At 39.9% G+C, this 22,369-nt stretch overlaps 1 protein-coding gene across 1 annotated transcript in view; it reads right to left on the bottom strand.

Annotated features, from left to right (window-relative positions):
• LOC145988897 (unconventional myosin IC-like) overlaps positions 1–22,369 on the bottom strand; it is a 150,260-nt gene that overhangs the window by 96,031 nt on the left and 31,860 nt on the right. The window contains 1 exon segment of the mRNA XM_083124186.1: positions 21,301–21,436. Coding sequence (XP_082980312.1) covers positions 21,301–21,436 — 136 coding nt within the window.

Here is a 22,369-nt window from a genome sequence, read left to right as displayed (position 1 = left end):
TCTTCTGACCTAAGTTCTCAACTGCTCCCAGTTTTATTGCCGGACCAATACTTGTTGGAGCAGTTCCTCAGATTCCCGCGGCGCGGTGCTGGCAGCACCGAGGTGGGATTAATACTTGAGCAAGTTCCTCAGATCCCCGCAGCGCGGCGCTGGTAGCGGCAGCAGTAGGATCAATATTTGGAGCGGTAGTTCTATTGCCTCCTGAGTTTTATTAGCAGAGCTCCGGCAGTTCTATCAGCAGTCTTATTGACATCGATTAGTTCCAGAGAGTGCCGCGCTGGGGCATGGCGCTGCAGTATGGGTGGGATCAATATTTCGAGCAGAGCATTTCCAACATCGATTAGTTCCAGAGTTGTCCACCGCCGCGCCGGGAGGCATGGCGCTGCGGTATGGATTGCATGTACGCTCAGCAGAAAAACAGGATACTTCGGCAAAAATGTTAGAGAAGAGCTCATGTTTCTGAATGCACCCCCAATACACCCCCACCCACCCCCACACCCAACACACCCCCACACCCACCCCTACACCCACCCACATCCATACATATTTACTTGCAGACAAGATTGGACAAGACAGAACAAAAATAAACAAGATTCAACAAGGCAGGACAAGAATAGACAAGATTCAACAAGGCAGGACACAATATTACAGGTTAGAACCAGTGCAGACAAGATTTAACAAGACAGAACAAGAATAGACAAGATTCAACAAGACAGAACAAGATTCAACAAGGCAGGACAAGAATAGACAAGATTCAACAAGGCAGGACACAATATTACAGGTTAGAACCAGTGCAGACAAGATTTAACAAGACAGAACAAGAATAGACAAGATTCAACAAGACAGAACAAGATTCAACAAGGCAGGACAAGAATAGACAAGATTCAACAAGGCAGGACACAATATTACAGGTTAGAACCAGTGCAGACAAGATTTAACAAGACAGAACAAGAATAGACAAGATTCAACAAGACAGAACAAGATTCAACAAGGCAGGACAAGAATAGACAAGATTCAACAAGGCAGGACACAATATTACAGGTTAGAACCAGTGCAGACAAGATTTAACAAGACAGAACAAGAATAGACAAGATTCAACAAGACAGAACAAGATTCAACAAGGCAGGACAAGAATAGACAAGATTTAACAAGACAGAACAAGAATAGACAAGATTCAACAAGACAGAACAAGATTCAACAAGGCAGGACAAGAATAGACAAGATTCAACAAGACAGAACAAGATTCAACAAGGCAGGACAAGAATAGACAAGATTCAACAAGGCAGGACACAATATTACAGGTTAGAACCAGTGCAGACAAGATTTAACAAGACAGAACAAGAATAGACAAGATTGGACAATTAATAAACAGAAATTTTGCTTAGCTAAAACAAACAAAGTTTTGATTGGCTAAAGCAAGCAAGGTTTTGATTGGTCCGACAAAACTATAAAAGCCAGGGCACAGTGCAGATTCTTCACCATTGCTGGATTGGCAGTGGAACCCACAAGTGGGGGATAGAACCTGAACAGGCTCCACCAAAGTATAGGAGACTTGAAGCATATAATTTGGCGGAATAACCCAAGTAAGGTCATAGAGACAATATACACTGATACAATAAAAGCCAATTTTTGGCAGGGGGGCCAAAGTGGTTCCTAAATACAAAATCTCAAGAACCAATTGACATAGAGCTATGCAGTTTTTTTTGTCTGTACTGGAATAACCCAAGTAAGGTCATAGAGACAATATACACTGATACAATAAAAGCCAATTTTTGGCAGGGGGGCCAAAGCGGTTCCTAAATACAAAACTCAAGAACTAATTGACATAGAGCTATGCAGTTTTTTTGTATGCACTGAACTCAACTGATCCAGAATAGAGTTTTGATTTGAATCCCAGGAAATTGTATATAAATACCAAAGCCAAAAATATTAAGTGTATACACACATACATACATACACACACATACAAAGTACAGTGCTGAACCCAACTGATTTTTAATTCAGTATAAAGTTTTGAATTGAAACCCGGGAAATTGTATATAATAAACAACAACAAAAATGCCAAGTCAAAAATATTGTAATCAGTGCAATAAAAATATATCCAGCCCCAATTGGGCCAAGCATCAAAAAATTTGTAATCCAGACAAATACAGAACTCCTACAAAAATTTGCCCCAAATGCAATAGAAAATACAGCATGCAATACTTCACATATACACATAAAGATACTTGCTCTGCACAACCATCTACATCTGGTCTGAAAAGAAGGCACGAAGCGCCTGTTAATGCCAGAGCAGCAAAGCAGCCACGCTATGAACCCATCCGTAGCAGTTTTAACGGCCAATTAAGAGATCACCGGTTTGTATCAGAGCCAAGATGTGGCATTGAGAATTTCTTGAACAGTATAAATTCTGATCTGCAGGCAATTCTAAATGCACAAAATGGCTCTTATAAGCTCTCTCTCAAATTGTTTGTACAATATAAGAAACCAAACGGCACAAAATTTACACATCCCCACTTAACAGAAACTGTACCTGTATATTCAAATACAAATTCAGACAAAATAATAAGCAGGCTGATAGATCAATTGAACATTAAACACTCTGAATTTGCGGCAAAAGAATCAGGATGGAGCCTATGCGGTTCATCACACAAGTTATATGTTAATATTTCTGAATTCAGCCCATTACAAGGATCTACATATCTGCCATTACCTGCTAATATCAAAAACAAAAGAGCCGTAGTCAATATTGAAAATACCGACCAGAAATGCTTTTTGTGGTGTATATTAGCTGCTTTGTTTCCAGTTTCAAGAAATCCTGAGAGAATAAGTTATTATAAACAGCATGAACACAATTTTGATGAAGCAATGAAGGGCTTAGAATATCCAATGTCAGTTCAGAATATTGATAAATTTGAAAAAAGGGCCAGGCATATCAATGGCAAACAATTATCTATTAATGTATTTACTTGTTCCACTGGCAATTGCCCGATAGCACCTCTCAGAATCAGTACACTTGATGATGAAGCTGCAATTCCGATTGATCTGCTCTTAATTGAAGGGGATGGCATATATCATTACACTCTAATACATAATCTTGAAGCTTTGGTGAGAACACAACTAGACAAAACTCATACAATATTCAAGTTGTGCAGAAGATGTTTATCTGTATTTGATGGTAGAAAAATGGTGAAGGGGGTTCGGGAAGTGAATGCAGAAATTGCTAAAAACAAGTTAATTGAGCATCTGAAATACTGTGGGAACCATAAACCTGTTCATATGGTGATGCCCAATCCAAGTGAAAATTGCAAATTCAAAAAGTTTGAAGCCTTGTTGGAACACCCAGCATATATTGTCTATGATTTCGAATCGAATCTCAAATCTCTTGCATTCTGTAGCCCAGATCCAGAAGAATCATCAATTACACCATACCAGCTACATGAACCTTCCAGCTTTTGTTATGTGGTTGTACAGGATGGTGTTGTTATTAAAGAATATTCATACAAGGGACCAAATGCCATCAAAATATTTGCACATAGAATAGAAAATGTGTGCTGTGACATAGCATCTAACATCTTATTAATATCAAAGCCCATGTTGCCTTTAACAGAGGAAGAGATTGAGGATTTCAACAATGCAGAAAAATGCCCGGTATGTGATTGTGAATTTTCAGATACAAATATCAAGGTACATCACCATTCTCATACAGATGGTCGATATAAACAGGCCCTGTGTAATAGCTGTAATATTAAGATCAAGAGACCAAGATTTATCCCCATATTTTGCCATGGAGCATCCAATTATGATTTCCATCATCTGATCAGGTACGAGGGGTTTGAGAAGCAGAATTTAAATATTTTAGCTGAAAATGATGAAAAATATATATCTATTAGCAAGATAATTAAAGTTGATGGTGTTTCTATTCAATTAAGATTTCTTGATTCTTACAGATTTTTATCTGCTAGCCTGGCTACACTGGCAAATCAATTATCTGATGATCAATTGAAAATCACACGTGCCTTGTTTCCAGATCAGGACCTGAAATTAATTAGGCGGAAGGGTGTATATCCATACGACAATGTTACAGATTTATCTAAATTTGATGAGTGTTCCCTGCCACCACAAGAAGCATTTTATAGCAAAATCAGAGGATCTGGAATTACTGATGAAGATTATCACCATGCCAAATTGATGTGGAAAAGTTTAAAATGCGAGACATTTGGTGATTATCACATGGCTTATTTGAAACTTGATGTCGCTCTCTCAGTTGATATATTGCAAGCATTCAGAAAATCTTCCATGCAAAATTATGGACTGGACCCAGTGTATTTTTACAGTGCCCCTGGTCTAGCATGGGCTGCAACGTTTTTGAATACCAAAATGCAATTGGATCTGATCCACGATCAAGATAAGTATCTGTTTATGGAGGAATGTATAAGAGGAGGGATGGTGCAATGTTCCCAGAGATATGCCAGAGCAAATAACAAGCATATGCCTGATTATGATCCAGCACGGCCATCAAATTATATAGTGTATGTGGATGCAAACAACCTCTATGGTCACGCCATGATGCAAAAACTGCCATATGCAGAGCTTGAGTGGGTTGAAGATTTCAAAATTGAAGATCTTCAGAATTTTGATGACAGTGAATATGGCCTCTTCTTAGAGACTGGTCTGATAATTCCAGATCATTTGCACAACAAATTTTCTGATCTGCCCCCAATTCCCGAGGTTAGGTGCCCACCTGGCTCTAAACAGAAGAAGCTCATGATGACACTGGAGCCAAAACAGGGATATGTCATATATTACAAAAACCTCCAGTTCCTGATGAAACATGGTGTTCAAGTAACCAAAGTTGGCAAAGTTTTGAGGTTCAGGCACTCAGGATGGCTGAAACCATACATTGACGCAAATACAGAGCTTCGAACATCTGCAAAGAGCGAATTTGATAAGGGCTTGTTTAAATTGATGGTTAATTCTGTCTATGGCAAAACTATTGAAAATGTCAGAAAACATACCGATGTTAAAATAATTACTGACCCCAGCCGGAGCAAAAAATTGGTTGCAAAGCCTAATTTCAATTACAGAAAAATTTATGATGAGCACATGGCACTTTTCAACATGATGAAAACAAAGATCAAGTTTGATAAACCTATTTATGTAGGGGCTGTGATATTGGAATTGTCCAAATTACATATGTTAATATTGTATTATGATGTGCTGAAACCTTTTTATGGTGATCGTGTAAAATTATTGTACATGGACACGGATAGTTTTATTCTTGAAATTCAAACAGAAGATGTTTATCAAGATATGTCACAGCCTGAATTGTTTCAATACTTTGATACCAGTGAACATACAAAGATTCAACAACACCACAACAAAAAGGTGCCTGGCAAGTTAAAAGATGAGACACTTGGCGATGTTATTGTGGAATTTGCTGGGTTAAGTGCCAAGGTGTACAGTTTTAAAACATGTAGTGCTGTTGTCAAAAAGGCCAAGGGCGTTGGCAAAGTAACTGTGGAAAAAGATCTTGAATTTGAAGATTATAAAAATTGCATCAAATCACAGAATTCAATTAGAACATCAGAAAATAGAATTCAGAGTGAGAATCACTTATTGACTTCAAATATTGTAACAAAAGTGGCTCTGGACCCACATGATGATAAGAGATGCATTTTATCATGTGGCACACATACTCTACCTTGGGGGCATTGTGATTTGAAAAGTGGAAATCAATGCCCAATTACAGAGCATGATTTGAAATAAATAAACATGCCTATGAACTTATTTGGGTTCAAAAAACAGGCTATTATGGACCTGCCAACACCACAACCCTCTCCTGATTTACAATCTGTAATGTCTAAACTGAGTGGCTTGTTAATTATTCATCTGAACAGCATACTTACAGATGTTGATGATGAAACAGGCAAAACATTGTACATATTTAACAATAATTTAAATCATTACCAATTACCTGTAGGTGGGCAATTGCAATTTATTACAACCCCTGAGGGTGATGTTAAAATTTCAGTAGGGAGAAATATTTATAGAATTAAGCACTCAAACATGATTTCTGGCACTGTATATACTGTTTCTGCTGGTGACTGCTTATATATTGAGGTCCCTGGATCTTATGACAAGCTTATACCTTTTTTTATAGAATTAAGAATCAGATACTCTATAATAAATAACTATTAAAACAAAATGCCTAATGATATATTTGGCCACACAAGACATGAAGATCACAGTGATGAGATTCTGATGCTTGATGTCAGAGTCAAGAAATTAAGAAGTGATTTACAAGCTTTACAAACCACACTCAATGCCAGTCTTCAATTAGAAATTACAAATTTACAATCACAATGCATGGACCCTCTCCTTAAAATTGATTCTGAACTCAAAGTGCTGCTTCAGAAATATACTGATCTGGCCACATTGGATAATTTTCAAAGTTTAGAAGAAGCTGTAGCAGCTCTTCAAGCCAAATTTAAGACCCAGGCTAACAACTCCGAGCAATTGAAACAGCAATTAGAAGAGCAGATAAATAATGTCCAGACACAACTCCAAACAATTGTCAAAAGCATAAAATCACAGGAAGATTTTGATCTAGTGATTTCCACTCTGAAAGAACAGATTCAATCACTCCAGATACCTAATCTGGACCCTCTGCACAATGCCATAGCCGAGGTTAAAGAAAAAATTGAGACACTTGAAAATTTTATGAACAATTTGCCATCTTCTGATGCTTTGAATGCAATAACTCGGAGTGTAGCAAACATTAAGCTGCAACTTGAAACATATGAAGATTTTGGAAAAATTCAAAGTACCATAACTCATCTTGAAGGTACCATAGCAGCAGTGCAAAGTGATTTGGCAAATGTACAAGAAACTCGCCTGCCTGGGATTGTAGATACACTTGTCAGTGTCCAGCAGCAGATCACAAAGCTTGAAAACCTCAACACTGAATCTGAACTGTCTCATTTTCATCACTTGATAGATGATATCCAAACAAAACTTGAAATTTTACAACAATCCACACCCACTCAGGCAGATATAGCCCTGCTCCAAAATGCTATGCAAAATGTGGCTGATGCATCTGAATTAAACAATGTGAAATTGGCACTTGAATTTTTGCAAAATACAGTATCAAATCTTCCCACATCACAGGAACTTAAAAATATTAAGAGAGCAGTGAATAGGATATTGAAATCAGAAGATATCAAGAATATCCAAGCAGAGATCAAACATCTCACTCAGACAGTGGCCACTCTTCCAACCAATCAACATATTAATGAATTGCATGCCCTGTTTGAGGATATCAGAAGACAGGTCCATGATCTTACTGCTCAAAATTCAAAATTGGCAGTTGTTGAAAATTTGCAACAAATTGTAGCTAATATCAAGCACCAGCTAGGGACCATGGAATCCAATCAAGCAAATGCTCTGTCTGTTTTTGCCACCCAGCTTCAAGAGATTGTGCAACAATACAAGAAACTTGTTGTGGACATAAAAATTAAGCCAGGCCATGATGATGTTGTTAGGACCATCAATGAGCACCTTGAATCTGTAACAAGCAGATTGCTTACAGCAGAAAAAGAAATAACAGGCATAATCGAGAATCCAAAACATACAGTAATTCTTGAATTGTACAGCATCCCCAACAAAGAATATGATTCTCCATTTACACCAGGTGGCAAAATATATATGCTGTCCCCTGCACAATTTTATTACCAGTTTTTTGTTGGGGGCACATTGAGACCAATCAAGATCAAATATTGGCATCAGCCACAGGCACACCACTACCCCACCTTATCAATAACAAATGCTGAGAACAAAGTGAAAATCACCAGTGTAGAATTGGAGGATTTTACAGATCCCAACACATTAGAAACATCTTATGCTGAAGATGATGGCTCTCTGGAATTTAAAATACAAATAGGAGACAAATTATATTTAGAAAATCCTGCAGTATCAGCTGCTGAACACCCCATAGTTGCAATATTCTTGTTTACATATTATGTCTAGAGAAATTATAGTTGATGAATTACACAGACAGGCCAGACATAATTTTAAGAGACTGCCAGTAGTCACAAAAAGCATAGATGATTTATGGCAGAGCGACTTGATTGAGTTGTCAAGTGGACAGCTGAAAAACTTAGACAAAATCAACAAGGGCTACAAGTATCTACTCACTGTCATAGACACATTTTCAAAATTTGCCTGGGCTGTGCCACTCAAATCCAAGACTGGAAAATGTGTTACAGAAGCCATCAGGACAATCATCAATCATTCAGGAAGATCACCGCGCTATTTGCAAACAGATAATGGCAAAGAATTTTATAATTCAGTGTTCCAACAATTTATTAAAAGCCAGGCAATAAAACATTACTCGAGTTACAGTGACCTCAAGGCCTCAATTGTAGAGAGATTCAACAGAACCTTAAAAAATCTTATGTATAAACAATTTACACTTCAAGGTAATTATAAATGGCTTAATATTCTTCCAGAACTTCTACATAAATATAACAACTCTGTCCATTCCACAATCAACATGGAACCTTCCGAAGTAACTTCATCTGATGAGCAAAAATTGATCAGGACTGTTTATTATCCTAGATACCAGCCAACAACAAGAAGGGCCAAATACAGGGTGGGTGATCAAGTAAGAATCAGCAAATATAAGCACTTATTCAAAAGAGGCTTTACAAGAAACTGGAGCACCGAATTATTTACAGTAGTTCAAGTTAAACCCGGGACCCTTAACACATATATAATAAAAGATCACCGAGGAGAAATTCTCAAAGGCAGATTCTATGAACAAGAGCTCAGCAAAACTAAACAGCCTGACACATATCTCATAGAAAAAATCATCCGCAGAAAAGGCAACAAGTTATTTGTCAAATGGCTGGGTCATCCGGAAAACAGCTGGATCGATGCAGACAAAGTGATAATATGAGCACCTGGGATGTTATAAAAAGGCTGCCAGAACCTGAACAACAGAATAAGAGAAATGGCAACTTGCTGCCTGATAATATTAGGTGTCTTATTGTTGGGCCATCTGCTTGTGGCAAAACTACACTAATGGTTGATAATTTTTTATTGGCACCCAACTGGTTAGACTGGAAAAACAGGCACTTGTATGTCTTTTCTAAGAGTTTGGAACAATTAAAATATCAGCAGCTGATGAAGCTATATGATGGATTGGATATAGCCACTTTTGAACCAGATGTTAAGCCACTTGATGAATGTCTCGATAATTCTGTTGTTGTGTTTGATGATGTTATACTGGATAATCAAAACAAGGTTAGAAATTTCTTTACACAGGGCCGACACAAAAACATTGATTGCTTCTACCTGGCACAGACTTTTTCAAAAATACCGAAGCAGCTGATCCGAGACAACAGCAATTTTATATGTGTGTTTCATCAAGACCATACCAACCTCAAACACATACATGATGAATATGTAGGTGGGGACTTGAGCTACAATGACTTTTCTAAATTTTGCAGCAGGTGCTGGAATCAAGACAGTTATGGGTTTGTCACAATTGATATGACAAGAACACCTAATAGCGGCAAATACAGAAATAAAATCAACGATTTTCTAGACGTTGAGACGTATATAAATAACCATGAAAAGGCCAATCATTGATGATCTTAAGTTAAGAGATTATCTTGTAAAAAGATTCAAGGGATGGAAATCAGAGAACCGGGGAATTTATGAAAAACACAAACAAACAGAACAGCCTGTCATTGATGCTATTAATAATTTAGGTAAGAATATCAAAACTGTTACAGAGCAGAATCAAGATTTGATCACAGAGCTTGTACCTGTAGCTGCAAGGAACATATTAGATTATCCATTCACCCCACTTTCCAGTATTCATACACCTAGTCCTGTTGCTCCTAGAAGAATTGAAGCTACACAGGATCCAATTGAATTGGGTCTTCTTGCTCAAAAATATTTAACCACACCTAAAGACAACAAAGATGAGGTTTTTGGCTTATATGCCGACACAGAGCTTGACGGCAGCATCATTCATAGAATTGGCAATTTCAGAGTAACATTTATGGGAGATGATATAATTGTATATTCAGAATCTCGTCTCGGAGAAAAAGGTGGTTTTGTTAAGTACCCCGGAACACCTGGATTGTGGGAACTGATAACTAGGAAAAGGCCTGGCAGCTATACAGATCAAGATTATGAACATTACAAAGAAATATTAATAAAATCAGATGCTCTATACCAGAACAATGATCCCACACAAAAAAGAGTCAAGTCGAGCAGTGGAGCAAAATATAACAACTTAATCAAGCCCATATGGTCACAAATCAAGACAGGTAGTGGAATCAAACAATACAACACCCTGCCTAAAGAATTTGTCTGGGTTGATGATGTCAGGAAACTTGTAGATAGGTTATTGGTGATAGCTGGGGAGGAAAATGCTGGGAACCACAATTTTTACAATGAAAAGGTTGGAATTATGGACATGATAAGCACAAAATTGTCTAATTTTATAGTGAATGACCCTAAAGGGATTGGATATCTCATAAAAATTATTAATACTCTACCCCCCAAATTTTGGAATATTTCTGAGGGTCGGGGGCTTGTTAATGACATTATAAACAAGCTGCCATTTGAACTACACATTCCAGGCTATCAGTATTGTGGTCCAGGCACAAAATTGGAGAATAGATTAAACAGAGGTGATCCTGGTGTAAATCCCCTAGATGCTGCTTGTAGAGACCATGACATAGCATACAACACACATTCTGATCTTGACAAGAGACATGTTGCAGACAAGAAATTAGAAGAGGCTGCATTTGGTAGATTTGTAAGCAAAGATGCTTCTTTAAGTGAGAGAATATCAGCATTGGGAACCACCATAGCTATGAGCACCAAACAAAAACTGGGGTGGGGGCTGTGAACATGTATATAATAAACCTACAATGAAGGCCAAGGGTGTTATGTATCAAATACCTTATGCAGGTCTTAAATCTCTTAAAACTATTGATAGTCTTTTAACCAAAAAGCAGCGCAAGAAAAAAAGCTCTTGTCTTGCAAAGGGACATGGTATGAAATTGTTGCTTAGTACCCCCCAATTAAAAAAATTACAGCAATCAAGAAAAAAATCACATGTGGGGGGGTTTATATTTACCATCCCTGCCATCTTAGCTGCACTGGGGGCTGTTGGGAGCTTGGCTGGGGGATCAGCTGCCATAGCAAAAACAGTAATAGATGCCAAGAAAAATAGGGCAGAATTAGATGAGCAGAGGCGCCATAACCTGGCCATGGAGAAAAAAGGCAAAGGTGTTAAGAGAGCCATGAGTAAGTTTAAAAAAAACAAGAGCCGCTTACAAACCAAGATATTGAAGCTTTGATCAAGCCACTGGGCATCAAACATTTTAGAGGTGTGTACATGTCTGATTCTTTACCGGAACAACCACTCAACAAAGAGTGTGGCATTGTTAATTTGGATGAGTACAAAAATCAGGGCACTCACTGGATCTGTTATCTTAAATATTTAAACAATGAGGCATTTGTGTTTGATTCATTTGGAGGTGTTCCACCTGAAAATTTAATAAAATATCTAAAATCAGCTAATCTTTATTACAATAATGCCCGTGTTCAAAACTTCAAAGATGTTAATTGTGGACATTTGTGTTTATCTGTTCTCAGATATATGTCTCAAATAAATAAACCATCAATTGAAGATTTTCAAAAGGCCTTGTGGTATTTAAAACATCATGGGGGTATTCCATCTCACCAGCCAAAATTCAATATTGAAACTCAAATTGCATGATGACATTGTGTATCCCAAAACAATAGCTCTCAGGGCATTTTACGGCATGTACTTGATACCTAATATTACGCACCACAACAACACAATTGCAGTAGGGGATCAAAAAATTGTCATCACTCCAGGGCAATATAATCTGTCCACTCTAAATGCTCAGTTACCCAGAGGTGTAGTGTTAAGTCAAAATTCTGTCACTCACAGAGTAGAGATTGTATCTGCTACAGAAACAGTGGATCTGGGTACTATAGGAGAGCTGTTAGGCTTTGAGAACAACACAAAACTTGAACCGGCCATCAAACACACTGCTATGAATATACCCAAATTCTTAGCCATAGAGACTCTGAATATTCACTGTAATGTGGCAGAGGGTATGATCACCAAATCAAATGGCATAGGCACTCACAAACAAACTGGCATCATTGCAACATTCAAACCTAATTCGGAATTTATGGAGCCCATCATCTACAATCCATCCCCAACATTATATTTTCCTGTGTGCCATAATAGAATAGATTACATTGAATTGATGGTCACTAATGAAAAAGAAGAATTAGTTGATTTTGCTGGAGCCACAACAACTGCTATCATAGAGATTAACATTTAAATAAAAATACATACCATGGAAAATATTGAGAGTTATGAGCTACAATCATTTCCTCCAAACAGGAGGACATTTGCAAATTTAAATCAACCCAACACAGAGATTGAGGTTGATCTTGATGTAGGGGACGGCTTTATACACCCCCACAGAGCAGATCTATACATCAAATTTGATGTTGTAAAGCTCGATGGAACAGATTATCCGGCAAATTCAAATATAAGATTGGTAGATAATTTTGTGCCGCATCTGTTCTCTGAAATTGAGATCAGAAAACATGGCGTTGTTATAAACAGAGTGGATTATCCCGGCATTACCTCTACAGCTTTGGCCACACTAAAATTATCCAAAACCGAGGCTTCATACTACCAAATAGGTGGATTTGAAGCTGGTGATAAGATATTATCTAAAAATCATACTGTATTGTTCCCCATGCGCCTGTTGCCAGGATTCTTCTCGGATTACAAAGATATTATGTGGAAGGGTGGTTTAAGAATTACATTTAGAAGAGCTGCAAATGATAACAATGTTTTGATGAGGTACAGCACATTAAACTCTACAGGGGAAGCTTTGCCTAATACCTTACCTGATGCAGGAAAATGCATTATTCAGACTATGGAGCTAAGAATTCCTGTTGTTGAATATGAGGCCAGTTACGCTCTTAAACACAAAGCAGATATAGTAAAAAATCCACAGATTCCTCTGCAATTTTACACATATCAATGCGTACAGAAGCCCGCATCTGGCACTTATTATGAGTTTGATGCCACAAATTCATTCTCCAGTATTCAATTTGACATGCCCGATTTCGTGGTGGTACTGTTTCAGACCGGAAGACACAATAATCAGGAAAAAAATTCAAGTAGATTTGATAACTGCAACATCAAGAACATATATCTTAAAAATGGTAGAAATGAAGTCTTTCCTAGAGAAAATTATAATTTAGACATGTCCAAGAATGATTTTCTTAAATTATATGAAGCTTTTTCTTCCTTCAAGCGCGTCACTACTGGCAATACTGACCTGTACTACACACCAGATGAATTCAAAACACAGAGACCCATGTTTGTAATCAACACTTCAAAAAGAAAACAAGTTGTGGTTAATGACAGAACAAACATTAAAATTATCTGTGAATTCCACGAGGCATTACCTGAAGACACCATATGCAGTGTCATTCTCATAGGTGAAAAATCATATATTTATGATGTGAGAAATGAGAGAGTCACAGAGCAGTTCTAGAAGAATTACATTGTTTTAATGTTTGATAAGCAAATTGAAGCTGGTATCCAATTGAACTTAAACCAGAAATAAATGTGTGTGTGTATGTGTGTGTGTATGTGTGTGTGTGGCCTAGTTTTAAGTGTGGCCCAAGAGGGGCATATTTTTAACAAATTTATGGACAACAATCTCACAGAAGTGCCTTTTGTAAGTATAGCCAAATCAATCTGAGGGGGTCATACTTTCCGAAATATTCCCGAGGGCATTTTTACAAAAATCTTGGATTAAACAGGGGTTCCACACTAGAGAAAAAAGCTCATATGGCCATGTTGAGCAAGTTTTAAGTAGAGCAAATCTGCTTGAGGGGGGGTTCATACTTTCCTGAGTTTATAGTAGTACCAATACAACTACTTATGCACCAGAGCAAGCTGCTCATTATAAATGGTCCTCGATTAAAATAACGGGTTTGCTACGAGCCTGCGACATTGTGCTTTCCTCGTTACCAATTTTATGTCCATGCGATTCCGTACATTCTCCATAGTTTTGCCAAACACCGCATTATTCATTAACTTGAAGAAATCGCGATCAAAATCAGAAGTGGCGACTGTGCGATGTTCGGTGTTGAGCTCGATGTATGGCTTCAACCATGGAGAATGCTCGAACTTGAGGATGTGGTGAACTGCGTGGACGGTAACCCCTTGCTTCATCAACCACCGGAGATTCTGGTAGTGCAGGACATAACGCTCTTTGGACTCGAAATCCATGACGAGCTTCTTCTGGTTGGAATCGGGTGGACACTTGAACTCGGGTGCAGGGGGAAGATCGCTGAACAAATCCTGCAGCTTCTCGGAGAACTCAAGGTCCACCTCGGCGAAGAACCCATGTTCCGAATCGTCAAAGCTTTCGACGTCGAAGTTGGAAGGGTCAGCCCACTCGAAGCCTCTAAAGGGGAGTGGCTGCATCATGGAGTGTCCGTAGAGGTTATTGACGTCCGTGTACATGATGTAGCTGGACGGTCGTGAGGGGTCGTAACCGGTGGCCATGTGGTGATTGTTGGCGCGCGAGTGTCGCTGCGACACCTGGACCATTCCACCCCGCACGGCACGTTCCACAAACAGCATCATGTTCACGTCCGAAAGAAGCTCCAGCTCGATCTTCGTCACCAGAAACATGGCCGACCACGCCAGTCCGGGGAGACTGTAGAAGTAGGCAGGGTCCAGCTTGTAGATGGTCTTCGCGGTCGCACGGAACGTCTGGAACACGTCGGCGAGGAGCGTCACATCAAGTCTGAGGTAGGCGTCGTGGTAGTCCCCGAGAGTTCGACAGCCCAGCTCGCGCCACATGGACTGGGCATGGTGATATTCCTCGTCGGTGATGTTCGAGCCTCGCAGCTTGCTGTAGAAGTTTGCTCGAGGAGGTAACGACGTCTCTGCGAACTTGGAAGGGTCTGTGATGTATTCGTAGGGATAGACCCCCTTACGCCTGAAGAGACCTGCGTCCAAGTTCGGAAAATTCGCAGAGGTGATGAGCATTTGCTCGTCGCTAAGCTTCCCCGCGAGAGCATCGAGGCTGGCCGGGAGGAACCTCAGGGAGTCGAGGAAGCGAAGCTCGACGGTAGAGTGTGATCCTGAGATTCGCACCCACTTGCTCACACTGATGTAACGCTCCTCGTTCTGGGCGAGAACGTTGATTCCCTCGTTGTCGTACCCAAGATGCTTGACGAGGTGGTGGAAGTCGTATCCCGAGCCGTTGTGAAAAAACACAGGGATAAATCGCGGGTCCCGGGCCATGAGGTTGCATCCGTTGCACCATGGACCAACATACCTACCGTTAAAGTGATCGTGGTGTTGAACTTTACGGTTGTTGGCGGTGTACTCCTTGACGCAGACAGGGCAAGCGATGGCCTCGTCGTGTCTACGCTGATCGTCGGGAGACAGTGGAAGCATAGACTTGGGGGCCAACAGTACCTTCCCTATCTCGTTGGCCTCGACAACCATCCTCTCGAGGAAGTGTTTGGCGGCGTCGGGACCACGGTACACGTAGGGCTCGGGGGCGATATGCTGGTCACGTCGCACCACAACGTATGCGAAACTGGATGCCTCGTGGAGTTGGTAAGGGGTGGTAGAGGAAACTTCGGGATCGGGATCGCAAGTGGACAGGGGTTTGAGGAAGGCCTCGAAATCCGCGATGATGATAGCGGGATGTTCTACCATGGCACCGTGCATGTGGAAACGCTCCACAGTGCCAGGTTTGGGCAAGACTGCCACACCCGGCTCGTTGTTACTACAGTAGAACTTGTGGCGAGCGAGCTTCTCTGCAGCGATGTTGGGACCTCTGATGTGCTGATAATCCTGCTGTTCTCGATTATCAAAAGTTGACAAGCACCTGCGACAAACTTCTATGTGGTGTTCGTGTTTGCTTGTTTGGCTCGACACCAACCGGGAGAGGGAACGGATGAGGGTGTAGTGGTGATGGGTCTCGTCCTTGATGAGCAGAAGGTGAATTTCCTGCGCACCATCAACATTTACGTCGCTCACGCGAATAGGGTACACCGCATTTTCGTCAGTGAGACCGTAAACGTTGATGGCTAACCGCGCACGAACCTCGAACTTTCGAATGTCCGAAAGCGCCACCGGGTATTCAATCCCAGCCATCGCATCTTCCAGCTCTGCCTCATAGGGTAGGTAGTGGTTAACTCGGCGTGGTTGGTTTTTCCTGTCGACAGGGTGCAACGCTGCAAGCACCGACCATACGAAGCACTTGTTATCTTTATTTTGGATGTTCAGGACGGCCTTCTTTGCCACAATGGTAGGTGGTAAGCGGACGTAGCTGGAGGCGGAGAGAGGCACGAACTTACAAAGTTTGACGCACAGTTCGTGAGGCTCGCCACACAGCGAACCCCCCGAGCCTTTAGCTTGATGTTCTTCTTGTTTTGCCACCAGCTCATCGGCAAACTGGTTGTAGATGACCTCGAGGTTGTCGACATCCGCCAGATGCAGCGTCTTCGCCTTGGTGTTGTGGCAGAAGCTGTAAATTTCGTCAGACGGGTTCTTGTACTGGCAACGTAGCGATGCGTAGAATTTGGTGGAGTGCATTGCAAGCGCATCACCGAGGATGGAAATAATTTCGGCTTGCACGTTCTCCAAAAAGCTACGCACGTCGCATGAGCCCTCCGAAGTGAGGACAAAGTCCTCTAACAACCGCTCGAAAGCAGTCTGGTTCGCTTTCGCTACAGGCTTGACGCGTTTCGTGGGTGGTGGCGAGTCGGCTTCGGCTTTCCTCTTGGTCGAGCTGGTCGACGGTTGAGCACCAGATGTATTTTTGCTTAGACAAATAAGCTTATGCTTCTTGGCATACGCAATTGTAATGTGTTTATTGCATCCGGAACATAGTTCAGTGGCAGCCAAATGCTTGCTTGGCACGCAGGTGCGACAATGTCTTGCAAAATGTTTGCTTGATATGGTTTTTTTGCACACGGGGCAACTTTTCATGGAGCGCATCTTGTTGAAAATATTTGTGGGCATGTTATTATATATATATAGTGGAGTGCCACAAAATAAATACTGTGCAATAATTCACAATGGTGTTGGGTTTGGTGGGAGTGTGCTATTTATGCTACTTCTTGCTTCTTAATGAATCCTGTAAATAATTGAAAAAAATAATTAAGCTTGTGTATAGAAAACACAAAAATATTATGTGTGCATAATTCTACCAAACAATTTTTTTTTCTAACCCTCAGCCCTCTTGGCATATGAAGTATAAATCATAATTTCAGAAAACATAGTTATTTTCCGCTCGCCATTTTAAAAATCAAACCATAAGCATTATTTATGTTTATAGTATTCGTCGAGCGATAACAGATAGAGCAAGAATCGTTTTCCTACAACCCATAGTTGATGAATTACAAAACATCTTAGAAATTGCATGAAAAAAAAGCATGCAACTTTATTTGTAACACGCACATATTCTCCATCTTCATCAAGAAAATATTATAATAAACATAATTATTTTTATCTATATCTCACAATAAAACTCTATATCCAAAAATATCACAACATCAAATAACACTAGAGTCGTTAGTACACGTTGCATGCATTACGGAGGTCCTCTGTAGGGTTTCATGGAAGTTTGGGGGAAAAAAAAAACACGTGAAACTCTACAGAGGTGCGGTAATCTATAACCGCAGCCATTAGAAAACTTTTACATTTTTGGTTGGGCACCACGCACCCTGGCGGGGTTATAGGGGCCAGGCATCCTAAAAACAACAATTATTATTATTTTGTTTGTTTGTTTGTGTTACAATACATACGCGCGCGCGCGCGTGCGTGTGGCACATCGTTCCCCCGAGAGAGGTTTACAAAGGTCACGATATACGGAGTTGGAAAATTACGATATGGTGTATTCGCTCATTACTGTTGCCAGCCATAAATCTCTCTCTCTCTTCATCTTACAGCAACGCTGGCATCTCTATTTTTTTTTAGTTGTAAGTAAATTGCCAACACACTCTAGTTAATAATGCTACATATTATACACACACACACGCACACACATACTGTGTTGCCATCCATCTCTCTCTCTCTTTTACGGCAGTGCCCGCTTTCCTTGTTTAGTATATGCAGGTTGGCAAAAATTGCTTTATGCGCTGTAAGGCAAACCTCAAGCAAGTTGCCAGCCCCTTGCTTGAGGCTAGGTTAGACAAAAAAAGCTGTAGGTGGGCTGTCGGTTGTTTAACTCTTCCCTCTCTCTTCTCTCTCTTTTTTGTAAAAAGCTATGGCAAAAATACCAGTAGGTTGGCAACCTTGCTTTATGCACTAAGGTAAGTCTTAAGTAAACTTGCCAGCTCCTTGCTTTAGGCTAGGTTAGACCTGGTTAGGTTAGGTTGGGTTAGGTTAGGTTAGGTTAGGTTAGGTTAGGTTAGGTTAGGGTGGGTGTTGGCAGCTGTCGGTTGTTTAACTCTTCCCTCTCTCTCTCCTCTCTCTCTCTCCTCTCTCTCTTTTTTGTAAAAGGCTATGGCAAAAGTACCAGTGGGTTGGCAACCTTGCTTTATGCGCTGTAAGGCAAGCCTCAAGCAAGGTTGCCAGCTCCTTGCTTTATGCACTGTAACGCAAGTCTCAAGCAACGTTGCCAGCTCCTTGCTTTAGGCTAGGTTAGACCCAAAAAACAACCTTGGTGATTTTTTCGAGTAAAATATTGGCAACACTGCCAGAAAATAGGACTTGTGCCTTACAAGAGCAAACCATTAAGGCGAGCCTCAAGCAAGATTGCCAGCTCCTTGCTTTAGGCTAGGTTAGACCCCAAAAAAAAACCTTGGTGATTTTTTCGAGTAAGGAGCTGGCAACACTGCCAGAAAATGGGGCTCATGCCTTACGAGAGAAATCCATTAAGGCGAGCCCCACCGAGCCCCATTTTCGGTTTCAGAACCGGCCTTATTGTACTACTACGGAAACAAGACTTCATTAAGTTACCAACTGAGATATTTAAATATATATATAAAACATGCACGTTCGTAGAAGATGCACATGATATATAGTTATAAAATAAATTTTTATATATTAAAAATTTCCGAAATAAAGTAATAACAGGACTAACTATATTTTTAGATATAACATAAAATAAGGAAATTTACTCTGTAAGCTTTTTGACAGGTATTGTGGAAGAAAACAGTATTCAATGGGGAATTTTCCTCTACTATAAGTAAAACTGACAGTTGAGGCAAATAGACATTACGTATGCAAATTCCGAAAGGTTATGATTTTATTTCTGTACTGAAAATAGTCCAGAGCATCTTTTTCACTATGTTTGACAGCTTCGACTAAAATTCAATCCATCCTGGTTGTGTGTGTGCGCACCCACACACACTGCTTTTTTACCTTTCAGAACACACCAGAACAGGCTTCTGGTACTTTTTTGGGTGTAAAGTATTTTACTTGCTCCTATAGACTCGAAAATTTCAATTACATTTTTGAGACAATGTTATTTCTAATTTAGCCTGTTCGAGAATCACGGTCATAGACACTCAAGTGAAGCACAAAGGAAATAAGAAACAGGAGATGCGTAAAAAATATGGAATATATTTTAAAAGGTCAGTTTTGAACATATTGTTTTGTTAATTAGTGAAGAGAAGGCTCTAATTTATAAAAAAGATTTAATAATTATGTTTTAAAACAAGTCGAAAATATAGAAAATAGTAGAATAAAATTAGTTTATGTACTAGTTTTGTAGAAAAAACCTTAATAGGGTGTCTACCAAAATAACAAGTTCAAAATTCTTAACCTTTTAAAGAATTTTTTTTCACCTTCCCCCCACCCCTATCTTAAATTTATTTAATCGGCCCTACTTAGGTATAGTTGGATTGATTGATTTATTTGGTGTTTTAACACTTTATGCACAGTAAGGCTAATTGGGACTGGAACTTCAGTTTAAAGTGGGATACGAACCACGTGCCTCCACTGGGTATCGAGATATAGTTGCAAAATTAAGAAAATATATATTTTTATTCAATGAAAAACCCCTACCACAAAGCCCGCTAAGATGAAAAGTGAAGCTGTACTTGCTATAATTATTAATGCATGTAAAAATTATTGCTTGAGACTTCATCCTGGTTGGGGAATGGCCACATTACTTTATTTAATACTTTTACAAAACTTCACACATACAAGAATGTAATCCTTAACAAACAAGGTGAACAAATGTTAACCACACCTCAATACAATTTTAGATTTCCAAATGTTCAATTTTATCAAATCCCCGTACAGGTATATGACAAGATAAACTCGCTATACTGAAAAAAAAAAAAAAAATAGCTAAAATTCTTGACCTTTCCATGACTTTCTTGACCTACTTGACTGGTAGACACACCCATTTCTCCTTATCCTGTTTCGCCTTACACACAAAAAAATTTCCCACCTGGGAATATTATCGACTCGAAGGGTAATTCATAATTGGAGCGCAGAGCTTGTGATATTGCATACCTTGGCTCGGCTCCCATTGTCCTGTCGGTTAGGTTAGTTTAGGTTAATAATACATTAATAATAATGACCCTTCATGTCGATAATCTTCCCTTTGTGGGAAATTCTTTGTATGTAAGGCGAATCAGGATAAGGCGAAATGGGATGTCCCGTTTCGCCTTAGAAAGTTACTGTCACATAAATCACGCGAAATTGTATTGGGTGAGGTGAAAACGCAATAAGGCGAAACGGGCCGTAATCATTTTCAAGGGCAACAACTAAAAAGATGAAAGCTATTGTGAGCTGCATATATATATATATGTAAGTAAAATTACCTCCAAGTGCCGCCGTGTTACCTCAACGACTTCCTTGTAGGTAGGTAGCCTATCATTTCAGTCTTGGAAGGCTTGATCCAGTAAATTAAATAAGTAAGAGTAACATTAGAGTATTTTAAAAATAAGGTTAGCGTATTTTTTGGCAAGTACCATAGTCATGTGGAAAGCAGGAGGGGCGCCAAAAAAACAGCCCGCCCAGGTGAACATTTTACCTTGAGCCATCCCTGTACCGCCGCGTGTACTTTTTAAATTACGACAATTATTCTTTCGTTCATTAAGTTGGACCGAAGAGGCTGCACCCCATCGGCCCCTCCTCTGGATACGCCCTTACCCGGCAAAGTGATTCAAACTAGCCCGACATAATCTACAAAAAGACAAAGGAATGCATGTACTCACGTAGATCAGGTTCTCCTTAAACCTCTTCTTCAGGTTGTCCACGAAGGCGTCTTCACTCTGGAAGTCTTCCAGAAGGACAAAGTCTTGGACTCCCACCCTGTCCCTGGCGTGCAGGTCGTTCTCCATGGCGCTGGAGCTGGAAGGACAAAGAGACTTCTCAAGTACACCCTGGAACGTTCCCTCGCACTAGAAACACATAGTCACTTCACACAACGCACAAGAGAAAGGCCTCGGTCGAACATAATCTACATTCACTAAGACCTTATCAGCGCAGATATCACAATTCAATATTTTTTTCACCCTTGCATTATCGAATCCTACATAAGGATCTTTGCTCCAATGCGAAATGATTTAGAACTCGACTCAGTCGAAATCCAGTGCGATAAGATATCACGAATTACGTTATCGATCAGTTTGGAGATATCCTGTGCATGTGATAAGGAGGTGGGTTAGAAATTCTTTTCCTGTGTTATCACGTTACACGTAAGGTAAATTTTATGAGGAATTTAAATCCTCTAGATCCTTGTGGAACGCTCCATATTGGGGATATCCCATGAAATTCGTATGAGTAAAGATGCAAGAATGTAATGGGGGGGGGGGGGTTAATGGGATGGTATTCATATGTAGGGAAAGGATTTTAAGGTGCAATATTATCTGGAAAGGGAATAAAAGGTTGTGAAAATGTTTTCGAAAAGGTGCTGATAAAATGCCTTTATTCAATGCTCTCTTTTTATGCGCCTTCTGTATACAATGCGCGCGGACCGCAGAGAGAACTGTGTTTCTGCCGAGTTGGTTTTGTTGAAGTTTGTGTTTCCTCTCGCGGGTTTTGCTACATTATATTGGGAATTATTGGGGCTGCAAAGATTATATTGTACCATTTTGTAGCTCTCGTTCTGTTCTACAATGTAGCTGCTCAAAAATAGTGAAAATCATTTATTTTTCTGTCCAATATCTTAACAAAACATGACAGAAAAGGAAGGAAAGAAGCGCTGAAGCACTAAAGAGGTGGTAAAAAGGGGATAAATGTGCTAATCTCACAAAAAGGTGTAACAAAGTGTGTTCATTTTAC

The sequence above is a fragment of the Lepisma saccharinum genome, chromosome 6 (genome assembly GCF_977018435.1).
Source record: "Lepisma saccharinum chromosome 6, izLepSacc3.1, whole genome shotgun sequence".
Classification (NCBI taxonomy): domain Eukaryota; kingdom Metazoa; phylum Arthropoda; class Insecta; order Zygentoma; family Lepismatidae; genus Lepisma; species Lepisma saccharinum.
Note: the sequence above shows the minus strand (reverse complement) of the source record. Positions and strands in the feature narration are given on the sequence as shown.